The sequence below is a fragment of the Gigantopelta aegis genome, chromosome 4, assembly GCF_016097555.1.
Source record: "Gigantopelta aegis isolate Gae_Host chromosome 4, Gae_host_genome, whole genome shotgun sequence".
In the NCBI taxonomy this organism is placed as follows: Eukaryota; Metazoa; Mollusca; class Gastropoda; order Neomphalida; family Peltospiridae; genus Gigantopelta; species Gigantopelta aegis.
The window spans coordinates 84,043,364-84,056,124 of record NC_054702.1 but is presented as its reverse complement, the minus strand read 5'-3'; the positions used below and the strand labels follow the sequence as shown (position 1 = coordinate 84,056,124).

The 12,761-nt window shown below is 34.6% G+C and overlaps 1 protein-coding gene across 1 annotated transcript in view; it reads right to left on the bottom strand.

The window, feature by feature from the left end:
* Positions 1-12,417, bottom strand: part of LOC121371253 (lysosomal cobalamin transporter ABCD4-like) — a 60,015-nt gene extending 47,598 nt beyond the window's left edge. Inside the window, exons 1-3 of the mRNA XM_041497001.1 lie at positions 12,301-12,417; positions 10,021-10,139; positions 741-868 (exon numbers count right to left, since the gene is read on the bottom strand). Coding sequence (XP_041352935.1) covers positions 741-868; positions 10,021-10,139; positions 12,301-12,353 — 300 coding nt within the window. The 5' untranslated portion in view covers positions 12,354-12,417. The remainder of the gene's footprint in view (positions 1-740; positions 869-10,020; positions 10,140-12,300) is intronic.
* Between the last annotated feature and the right edge of the window lie 344 nt (positions 12,418-12,761).

Below are 12,761 nucleotides of genomic sequence, written 5' to 3'. Positions count from 1 at the left end.
CAGTTATATCTCTAAGAACTTACCCGCGATTTGTTTTGACACTCCAAAGTAAACATAATTCTCCTCTAATTGTGATCTTTCGTGGTCAACCAGTTCTTTTGGCATTCTCAACACTTCCGCTTATACAATATTTTTTCCACACTGATCGAATGGTGGACTCGGGCACAGTCAATAATTTGACAATTTCTGAATTTCTGTGGCCATGCGATTTTAAGTCAACAATCAGTTGTTTTTTCTCGGTAGTGAGATCTGTGGATTTGTGACCCATTTTGCAAAACACTGTCTGCGTCAAGATCAAGAGAGCAGACGACTAATTCATGACGTCACCAGTGTAGCTACATAAAAAATATATAAATAGGGATTGTATCAAAAGGCTTCGTTTTAGGAAACTTGGGAAAAACACGCATTTTGCGGAAGGTAGAAAAGTGTTACTGATGTCATTTTCACGAACACTTTGGATACGGCGCTGTACAGTCTTTATTAATCTACTTACAGTCTTTATTAGTCCACTTACAAAGTCTTTATTAATCTACTTACAAAGTCTTTATTAATCTACTTACAAAGTCTTTATTAATCTACTTACAGTCTTTATTAGTCCACTTACAAAGTCTTTATTAATCTACTTACAAAGTCTTTATTAATCTACTTACAAAGTCTTTATTAATCTACTTACAGTCTTTATTAGTCTACTTACAAAGTCTTTATTAATCTACTTACAAAGTCTTTATTAATCTACTTACAAAGCCTTCTGCCAGTATGAGCACCACAGCCTCGATTATCTCCTCTTTGAAACCAGGTTCATCTTTGTTGCCGAGAACCAGATAAAACTTGCTGGGAATCTGACCTATGTTGTAGATTATATACTGCTCTGAAAATAAAAACTGTGGTTTTAGTTACCTTTACAACAATAACAACAAAAACATAGCAATAATGAGATAAATATTTGAAATTGAATATTACTAGCTAAAATAATTAATTCAACAGGTTTAAAATGTTGTCAAATTTAATCAAATTAACAAAAGCTTAATTACTTGACAGACAGTTTATTCAGAAATATTGGAAAGGCGAGAGGGTGTATAAAAACAAACATTCTGAATGTCGCCTACCGGGCCCAACAAATTTTCATATCTCTTAAGTTGAGAAAAAAGTCATAACTGTAAAAAATGGGTAAATCGCCATGAAAGTCACACTTGATCTGTAATAATACATGATAAAGTTATACACAAAATTTCAGCTTAATATATTGAGGCTTTGCCAAAAACACAAAAATCTGGAAAAAAAAATTTCATATCTCGTAAATTCAAGGGCCATAACTGTCAAAAATTTGTAAATTGTCATGAAAGTAAAACATGATCTGTAACAGTATAGCACTACACAACATTTCAAAAACTTATAGTTTCCTCTGGTTGGACTGGGGGGGGGGGGGGGGGGGGGGGGGGCAGCACTAAAAATTACAATTTGTGCTTTACATAATTGTTGATGAGCCTCTATGTATTCATTAGCTAGGTAACTGAACAATTATTATATCAGCTCTTGATATTTGGTACTTGTTGATATTGGGATGGCAATACAAAACTTTCAAGTGATATTTCGTGCAGATCACTCCCTTAAAGGGACATTCCTGAGTTTGCTACATTGTAAGATGTTTCCAACTAATAAAATATTTCTACGATTAAGCCTACATATTAAATGTATTTTCTTGTTTACAATATCATTGTTTTTATATTCAATGTGTTTCTGGTCGTCTTAATATTTGTAAGAAGCCCAAACTGGATTTTGTCTTCAAATAATTTTGTACATATGAAAAAATATATTTTAGGAAATAAAATGAAATTTAACCTAGTACAAATATTAAAACGATCAGAAACACGTTTAATATACAGCCACTAATATATTGTGCAGAAAAATATATTTGATATGTAATTACAATCGTTAAAAAGTCTGTTAGTCGACAACATCTTAAAAAATGCAGCAAACTCAGGAATGGCCCTTTAAGTCATTACCATGATATGTGACAGGCTCAGAGTTTTAGTAATATTCAGTGGGAGGTACACTGGCCCAGTGGTATGAAGTGTGACTTCTATTAATTTGGAATCCGTTCTGAATCTACTTCTTCCCAAGAAGAACCTGATTCTACAGGCTGTTGTAACCAAGCAGTGGTCTGGGCACATTAAAAATCTGACTGGACCTCGTATTCACCCTTGAAATGACACTTGGGTGCACTAGGCATGGCGTCAACGCCGCCCCCCCCCCCCCCCCCCCCCCGCTCAGGCGAATTATCTCTTTTTAACATATATTATATGATTAGTGGAAATACAATGTTTATTGCATCATTATAATGATTTTAAATAAGTACCACACCACTGTTCCTCATTATAGTATAGTAATGCCAAGATCTATAAGGTTGACAAGTATATATGACATTATGTAGTGTTCATATAACTTATTGTAATAAAAAAATTTAAACTTGTGATTTTGTGTTAAATTGTGTGCATTTAAAAAAATCTCATGCTCTTTGACAAAAGTTTCTGCTTTTTGACAAAATCTCCTGCATTTTCAACACACACCTCCTGCTTTCTCTTGACTAGGTCGACAGGTCTGCATATATTTTCTGGAGGGAGGATGGCTCGACTGCCCAATATACAAGCATGGCTAGTGACTGATTGTAACATTCTGTGTGACATGTACAACACATACCTTAACAATAGATTATGAGACTCCACAATGCACATGCGGTGTTTCAGTGTGGATGCATTTGGGTCAACATAAATTAAACTCTGCTCTTGTTTAATTTATCTTACTGACACCTTTGACACAGGCATGTGTGTATGATATACTATTGATGTAATATTAGTCTGCATACAGTTGAGAGAAAAAAAAATTATGACCTTTTTTTTAAATAGCTTAAGTGTTGTGTATATAGTATATGGGTCATTCCACAGAAAAGAGGAAAAATTCAGATTTTGTTTTTCTTAAAAATGAAACAACCTTAATCTATTTTTTATTTGCAGCACTGTATTCAATATTATTATATTTCTGCACATGAAATGATGGCGTGGCACGCTAACAGCCATTTTAATTTTGTATGTGTGTTTTTTAAAACTGTCACCGGTAAGAAATAGTGTCCACTAAGTTATGGACAACAGCAATATCAAGCATTGCACTAAACATACACTAGGGGAATTTTATATGGTACTACAATTTAGGCAAGTGGTCCCTTTGTATGAATTAATCTCACTTTGTTACAAAATAAGGTTATATTTTATGTAATTGCCTAAATGTTTACTCTGATCATATATTTTTCTTACAAACTATCACTTATAATTTGGAAAATATTTCTTATATGTTGCAAGAAGTAGTTTTACTATATATCAACCAGCACAGCGGTCCTTTTACTGCCTTTGTAAAAATATGCTAATATCCATTAACAACATACATTTTAATTTAAAAAAATACATTTGTTCATGAAAGTAACCTAGTGGACATGCAGTAACATAGTAGACCAGGTTTAACTTCCACTAAGTTATCTTATAATAAAACCTCTGATTATCTATATTTAATGATCAGAATAGACTGATACAGTAATAAGAATGAGTAACAAGGTCACAGGTCGAAATACAGACAAATACCCGGTAATTATTTTACTGATGTGAGGTCATCATCAGATGTAAATGATTCAATCGGCAATGACAATAAATAACATTTAAAGTCTTAACTCTTACAAATTTAATCCAAGTGAGTAAATTAATGATTAAAGACACCTCAGCATGAATATCGTACTGGCTATTTGGAATCAAACAAATATGTTCCATGGACAGAAAGAAATGGGTATGGTGTTATAGAATGCAACCACAATATGGGGCCTCCTCCAGAAAGAAAGTGGGTTACGTTTAGGGTTAGGGTTAAGAAAATCATACAGTAATGATAAGAATAATTAATTTTGTCAAAAGTTAACTTAAAAAAATTAAATTTACCCCAAAATTTGGGTATTGCGCCATACCTATTTTACCCTCTGGCAGAACCCCTGATGGACCAATATAACAAATACAAAATTGAACTACAAGCCAAAACACTTTTTTTTTTATTTACTTCAAATGACAAAAAGAAAGAAATGTTTTATTTAACGACGCACTCAACACATTTTATTTACGGTTATATGGCGTCAGACATATGGTTAAGGACCACACAGATTTTGAGAGGAAACCCGCTGTCGCCACTACATGGGCTACTCTTCCGATTAGCAGCAAGGGATCTTTTATTTGCGCTTCTCACAGACAGGATAGCACAAACCATGGCCTTTGTTGAACCAGTTATGGATCACTGGTCGGTGCAAGTGGTTTACACCTACCCATTGAGCCTTGCGGAGCACTCACTCAGGGTTTGGAGTCGGTATCTGGATTAAAAATCCCATGCCTCGACTGGGATCCGAACCCAGTACCTACCAGCCTGTAGACCGATGGCCTGCCACGACGCCACCAAGGCCGGTCAAATGACAAAACCATATATTATTTCTGGGTTTTTTTTTCAACACTTTTGAAACTTTATGTTAAATGTATGCATTTATAAGACTTGGCCTCATAACTTGTGTCAGTATGTTTATGTTAACTACCATTAGAAGGTTGGTTTTGGAAGGAGACAACCAGTCTTCATAAATATACCCATAAATGTCCTTACTGTTGATGCAGAATGGACGCCACCTGAATAGCTGTCTCATTGTATCTTATGATCCCTAGTTGAAAATTGAATTGTCAAAAAATACAGCCAGATACATTTAATGCAAAGATGCACGAATATCCTTTATTTGTAGTAGTTTAAGGTAAAATAATGATCAAAAGTGGACAAATTAACATCGACCCATGGGATTGTGCACAAGGAGATACATCAACAATCACTTCAGTGTTGGTTAGGCTATTTGTGCTGTAATTTGAGTAGGTGTCCTCCCATTTTGCCTACAACCCACTTTGCCTACACTCAGTATGAAAAGATGCCATCCCCAGTTAAAAGTGGAGCATTCCATGTATGGTCCCTATGTATAAAAATAACATGACAAAATAATATGACAAACACATATTTTATTATAAAAACGATTAACATTACACAACAAAAACAATTAAACTATAAAATGACCTCACAAATATTAAACAAATATTTTGTACAAAGTTGAACGTTAATCCTATATCAAAGAATCATGAAGACCATTTCACTTTGATCACATATTAAAGATCACATTATGGGATCATTGGACTAATACTAATCACCATAAAGAGCATGAAATCACCTTTGCGCAACTAAGCCCCAATTACATTACTTATGTTCATTATAAGCTAATTGTTTATGTAATACAATATTTTTATATTGGTTTGAGACGCAAAATAATAGGGATTGTCCCACTATGAACTGGGGATGTCACTTTTTCACACTGTAGACATAATGGGTTGTAGGCAAAATGGGTGTAGGCAAAGTGGGTTGTAGGCAGAATGGGAGGGAACCTTTGAGTAGGAGTAGTTAACCAATATTTCATAATTAATGTGACTCTACAGAAGTCAGAATATAAGAACTCTGCAGAAGGAATGTATTTGCATTTGCACAGGTCAGCTATTGAACAAACGTAACTGGTCAGAATTCGGTGGGAGAGGGATATTTTTTGTTTGTTCATTTTTTAAATTTATTATTATTTACTTCGGTGACACTTCCATGTGCCAGGTAGAGAATGCATTCATTAGGATATACTGTATACCACCAAATCAAATTGAAAAGATGTCATTAGTACTAAACATAATTGTGCATACAGCTTCTACATAATCAACATATTACCACAAACATTTCCCAAAGTCACCAATTGTGAATTTCAAAAACTAGCAAATTTTATTTTAATTTGTTGAAATAATTTTATGTAATAATTTATATTTTGATTAAAAATAACTAGGTTTTTGCTATATTTGAAGTTTAATAGATAATTTGGCGAAAATGTTCTGCTGACCCAGAGCTAGCCCTGCCAAATATCAATACAGTGCACATCATAACACACGACCCTTAAAATTATTTATATATCAAGACACATCTCGGACTTCTTACTATCCTAGTTCCACATAAAAAAGTTAATCCTAATTTTAGTGGCACTCTGCAAATGTTAGAAAGAAAGCATATATAGTAATTAACTGGTACACTGACAGTAGTTAAAATCAAATGTACCTGTGTTTATTAAAATAACTGAAAACAAATATGTGTCCATCAGTAACTATTAGTATAAATCAATGTGATGACAACTGTGATGTGTTTTATACTGGTAGCTGATATACTGATAGTGTGGCCACTAAGTTACCGTGTTGGCCGCTATGTTACTAATGTGTCACAAATTTGCAATAAGGCCAATATTCTAGGACTACACTTTAAATAGGTCAACTATTATTCAGTATACACACATAGCAGTGTTCTAGCTAGCAACAAATAGAGGGGCGCTGCGACCTGCCCCCGTTTTGTGCCGCCCTGCCCTAATTCATTGTCAAATAAAAATACAAAATCTTGTTTTCCTCTCAAAGCGGGTATAGTGTTGTTACAAGTCTGAATTCCCAACTAAAAAACGTTTGACAATACATTGTTTGGCCACAGTTGTGAAAGCCGATAGCATTAACGTGGTATGTTTTTTCTTTTCTATTGTTAGTCGATATGACTGCAAACGAGCGGGACAGGCAGTCTTACAAAGCTTGAATGCGAAGTAATCCTCACACCGTCATGCACATAACCACACACCACCTAGCAAACACCTAGATGAAAGTAGACCATCATGATAAACTTCGATAGAAAGTAAATTTTTTAAAGTAATTTGTGCCTTTGCAAATACCCAGACCAAGGTACATATAGTTTTAACGGATGTCAGTAGTCCTTATCAATGATACATTGATTGCATCTTTATAATATGGCACAGAGTAAACTAGCAACACTGGTTATTTGGTCTATGTAGGCATAACTGTTTTGTTAAAAGCATGTCTGCAAAAGCTACTTAATGAAATCTATCTAGACCGTGACATGCAATAATAGCCATTTTTAAATGCAGTGAGCAACTTGTTACAAATATATCCTTATATCAATTTTTTAATTTGTTTGTTCTTTTATTTATTTTTATTTATTTCTAATCATTCTCTTTTTTTTTTCAATTCTTGATTTCTTTTAATTATTTAATTTATTTATTTTAAATTATATTTGGGCATTATATTAAATGGTATAAATGATATATATAATAGAAAAAAGAATAGGATTTTTTTGTTGATCCAACCTTTTGTAAAACATTTTAATAGTTAAAGTTTGATTTTATTTAACGACACCACTAGAGCATATTGATTTATTAATAATCGGCTATTGGATGTCAAACATTTGGTAATTTTGAAATTTAGTCTTAGAGAAAAACCTGCTATTTTTTTCCTTTAGTAGCAAAGGATCGTTTATATACACCATCCCACAGACAGGATAGCACATACCACAGCACATACCAGTCGTGTTGCACTGGCTGGAACGAGAATTGTTTTAATAGTGTCTATATTTAGTGCATTAGTACAATAATACTGCATACAGCGATGAATGTACTGTTTTTATCAAGCATCCAAATTTAAGAATAATATATTTGGGTTTAGAAATCGATTGTTCCCCTCCCTCCAAAAACGTTTTGTAAATTAAAAATCAGCATAGATATTTCTACATATATGATATTTATGAATGTAAAAAATTCGATGATATCCAGTACTCGCATCAAAAATAAGATTTTCGCGAAAAAAAAATGCCCTACAATTAAATTAGCGCCCTGCCCCATCAAAATCCTAGCTAGAACACTGCACGTAGGAGACATATTAATAGTAACATTTTAGCAATATCCCCATCTAGTGATGACATTTTTTTCCTGTTTGTCTACTAGGTTACCAACATTGGTCTACTAAGTTACTTTGTTGAAGGTAACTTAGCAGACGGTAACATAGTAGACATTTTCTTGAATGTCTCATCCTATGACCTTGCTAGTCTGACATATTACCACTCAGGCTTTTGTTTTAGGTTTTGGTATAGTTAACCTACTTTGTGGTATAATGGTCAAACTCATTCAGTATATTGGTGGATTACTACATTGGTAACCTTGCAGACATATAATAAAGGTACGACTGACTCATGTTTCCAAAATTGGAAATAAATTAGAAATATGTTACATCTGATCAAAAACATGCTTCTCATTACTGTTAGAGATTGCAATGCCATCTGGTGAGTATTTAAAAACATTCCATATGTATCTTTCAGTGAGTGTACTGGTGTAAAATAAAATAATAACATAGTGGACATAATGCGTAATTTATCAAATTGATTTCAACACTAAACACTATCCAGAATAAAATGGTTTTGAGTGAAAAATAATTATACCAGTATATTTGGTTTACACAGAAGTGTATGTATAGACTTACTGTATGGGACAGTAACTTAGTGGACAAATTTGACAAAATTTAGTTTTTGACTACCGAGTATCAGTTACGACGAAATAATTATCATTGAAATGATGAATATTTATGCTCTTGCTAAAGCATCATCCACAATATTTATTTTCATATAAAAGATAAAAGTGAAGTAAATATTTACTAAATAAATTGATGAGGACAAAATCATCCATGATTTTTTACCTTATCTGTGGAATGACCCATATACAGTAATACTCATTTAATGTTGTTTGCATCAGAAGCAATCTCTTCATTTCTGATACTAAAATTAAGTTGTGGGTCAGTGGAATAATATTAAAGTTACAGTGTCTGGTTACCATATAATAATATCATGCACAAATATGAAATACAAGTTCAACTGCACTTTTAAAAAATTCATGTGTGTTCGCTATGAACAGAGAACATCAAAAGTATACGCTCGATTCGTCGCCTGTGTGGCCATTGCTCGGCAAACCACAGCCTGTTGTCAATTTCAGTTACCAGGTGTGTTTGCGGATTTGAAATTGTAGGGTTTGTCTTAAAAAATGAGATGAGAATTCTTGCGCTGTACAAAGAACTCATGTAAATAATGCCAGGGACATAGCCTGGAGGGGTTTGGTAGGGGGTTGAGCAAACCTCCCTGCTGAGGCTGAAACAAGCTTGTACAGTGTAATATTAAATTATTCATTTACATGGAGGTGTTCAAAGAACATGTAGATAAATGGGTGCCCTAGGTTAATATTCAACACCCCCACCCCGATAGGTTCATACCACGCTATGCCCCTGTATGCATGAGGTAACAATAACAGAATCTATCACCGTTGTGAGGTATAGATAATTGTCTTATCTACATCTCACAATGGTGATTGATTCTTTTCATACCACGCTATGCCCCTGTATGCATGAGGTAACAATAACAGAATCTATCACCGTTGTGAGGTATAGATAATTGCCTTATCTACATCTCACAATGGTGATTGATTCTTTTCATACCACGCTATGCCCCTGTATGCATGAGGTAACAATAACAGAATCTATCACCGTTGTGAGGTATAGATAATTGCCTTATCTACATCTCACAATGGTGATTGATTCTTTTCATACCACGCTATGCCCCTGTATGCATGAGGTAACAATAACAGAATCTATCAACATTGTAAAGTATAGATAATTGCCTTATCTACATCTCACAATGGTGATTGATTATTTTTCTTGCCCATTTAATTACAGTAACAAAACATTAATTTTGTAAGATACAGTTTATTTATTGTAGAATGATTCATAAACATTTCATCTACAAACTCATTTAATCATATGCAGAAAAATATAGTCCACATAACAACATAAACATTTAACAACTTACCAATAAATATATTGTTGAAAATATTAATTTGCTTAAATATTTTTAAAACAATGATACAACGTGAAATGGCAAACAGAATTATGAAACACATGAGTTATGACATCAGACGTATTTAGAAATTGTCTACCATGGGACTGCTAGACAGATTTATCTAGCACTGTGCAAAAGCTGACTAATTCAGTCCAGCGAGATTAGGTAAATAATGCTTACCTAGGACTGACAAACAGAGAAGAAACCAGCACAACAAAGATGCAATACTTTTACATCCTGGAAACATCAACCAGAAGAGTTTGAGAAACCTTTTCAAGCAGTGGATATCAAACGTGAATCTAGGAAGTAAAAATATAAAGTTAACGTTTGTTTTGTTTAACGACACCACTAGATCATATTGATATATTAATTATGTCAAACATTTAGTACTTTTGACATATAGTCTTAGAAAGGAAACCTGATACATTTTTCCATTAGTAGCAATGGATCTTTTATATGCACCATTCCAAAAGACAGGATAGCACACACCACAGCCTTTGATTTACCAATTGTGGTGCACTGGCCGGAACGCAAAATAACCCAAATGAGCCCACCGACGGGGATCGATCCCACACCAACTGTGCATCATTGAGCATTTTACCACTGAGCTACTAAGTAAAACTATAGACACAGTGTACAGATGCAGTTGGACTCCTCTCCTTTCAGTGTACACTATACAATTATGTTTATAAATCTGATATACAAAATCAATTTTTCATAGAATTAAAACATCTGATAAAAAAGGCCTTTTGGTTTGATGAAAATGGGGGTGGGATGTAGCCCAGTGGTAAAGTGCTCGCTTGATGCGTGGTCGGTTTAGGATCGATCCCTATCAGTGGCCCCATTGGGCTATTTCTCGTTCCAGCCAGTGCTCAACAACTGGTGTAACAAAGGCTGTGGTATGTACTATCCTGTCTGTGGGATGGTGTATATAAAAGATCCCTTGCTGCTAATTGCAAAGAGTAGTCCACGAAATGGCGACAGCAGATTTCCTCTTTATATATCTGTGTGGTCCTTGACCATATGTCTGACGCCATATAACCATAAATAAAATGTGTTGAGTGCATTGTTAAATACGATGTTAAATAAAACATTTCCTTCCGGATGAAAATAGCTCTAGCAGGGATTGAAATAAGTCAAGGACGGTTGTTCAGGTTACCACATATCAAGAAAATTGAGAATGGTAATTCGTTCTGCACAGAATCTTAGTGTTATTTAGATTTCTTACATACCCGTTGGTGAGAACACCATGTATTATTTTTCATAACACATGGGATGTTTACACATACGAATGTTGACAATTTCGAGGCATACGACTGGTTGCTCCTAGGTGATGACCAGGTCACCAGTGCCATGCATCCATTGAAAAACAACAGTGCAAATAGATTACACTTATGATGTATAGTTAACCTGACAATGTGTCTGTGACGCATAAGTTAGCTACAAATGCAATGGCTGTAAATAACTTTTAGTCGAAAAAGATGTTAAAATTTGCTTAAAACCTGGTTTTTGAGGATATGTAAGAAATAGAATAATATATCTGTGTCCGTTAGATACCATTTATATCACAACTTGTTTAAAGATGTATCAAATTCACTTTTGCTCGTTAGATACATTTTAAAACAACTCGTGAAATAAATGGTATCTGATGGCCACTCATGTATAATTCTCTATACAGTATAAGTACATAGAGAACAGTGGCATGAATGAACAACAAAGTATGAATGTGCTTGTGAAGGGATTTGAGACAATGAGAGGTAACCTATAGGTTACTGGAAACCCTTTCCTTTCCTGGACAGAAGAGCTGGCATAAGTCAACACCTATGCCCATGACATTGACAGGTGTGCACTACAACAGCTTGTTCATTAAACCATGTGACCCGATCTGACCAGAGTATGTATAAATCCTAGATCTGCACCTACCTAGAGATGTGTTCTAAAGTATAACAAGTTTAATTTATTAATATTATAAACAAAATTAAAAATAAAATAAATAATAAATAATAATAATAATAATAATAATAATAATAACAATAATTTAAATTCCAGTCACTCCACAAGCACTGATGATAATGATAATGATAATAATAATAATAATTTAAATTCCAGTCACTCCACAAGCTGAAAAAAAAAGTCTGCTTTAAATGTTTTTGTTGTAGGCCTAATTTAAGTAATTAGTTGTAAATGTTTTAACTTATGATGATACGAAATTACTTTGATACAAGATATTAGTGGTACGAAATGAAATCGAGTCAAACAAAACCAGTCTACGAAATCAAACTGGTATGAAAAACAAAACCAATACTCAAGGCAAGGTACACGCGCTAGGTCGGTGTTCCGTTCTTTGTATACATGCACGTTGACTGTCACTTGGAATGAACATCGGCATTTAATACAATATCAAAAGCGATGGAATAATTGATAAATTATGTACTGACATATCTTCTAATATGCACTCACTCATCGTTATTTGTGGCTGGCACTTCGAAGTTTGGCTGTGCGTAAGCTGCCATCGAAAAAAGAAGGGCATCCGCTCGAAACCGAGGCCAGCGTAAAATACCGACTATCGGCTGATGAGGGTAGTATTTATATGTCGTACGCGTAGATATCATAGCCATATCGGACAGATATCCGCCCGGCCCCCCCCCCCCCCCCCCCCCCATCAATGTAAAGAAGGGTTTTTTGATGGGACTTATATATGGAATGAATGAAGGGGGTGGGGGACCGGGCGACGTCTGATAAAAACATAGCCCGAGTACTCTGACTGTAAGAGAGCTAGACGGACATTTGGACAGTTATACGTCCGTCTAGCTTAGAAGCTAGGTTCATACTTCTCTGCCGACACTGGTCGGCGGGTACTCGTCACACTCCGTCGTGAATGTGTTCATACTCAGTCCGCTTTCCTAAACCTCGCCGTTCAA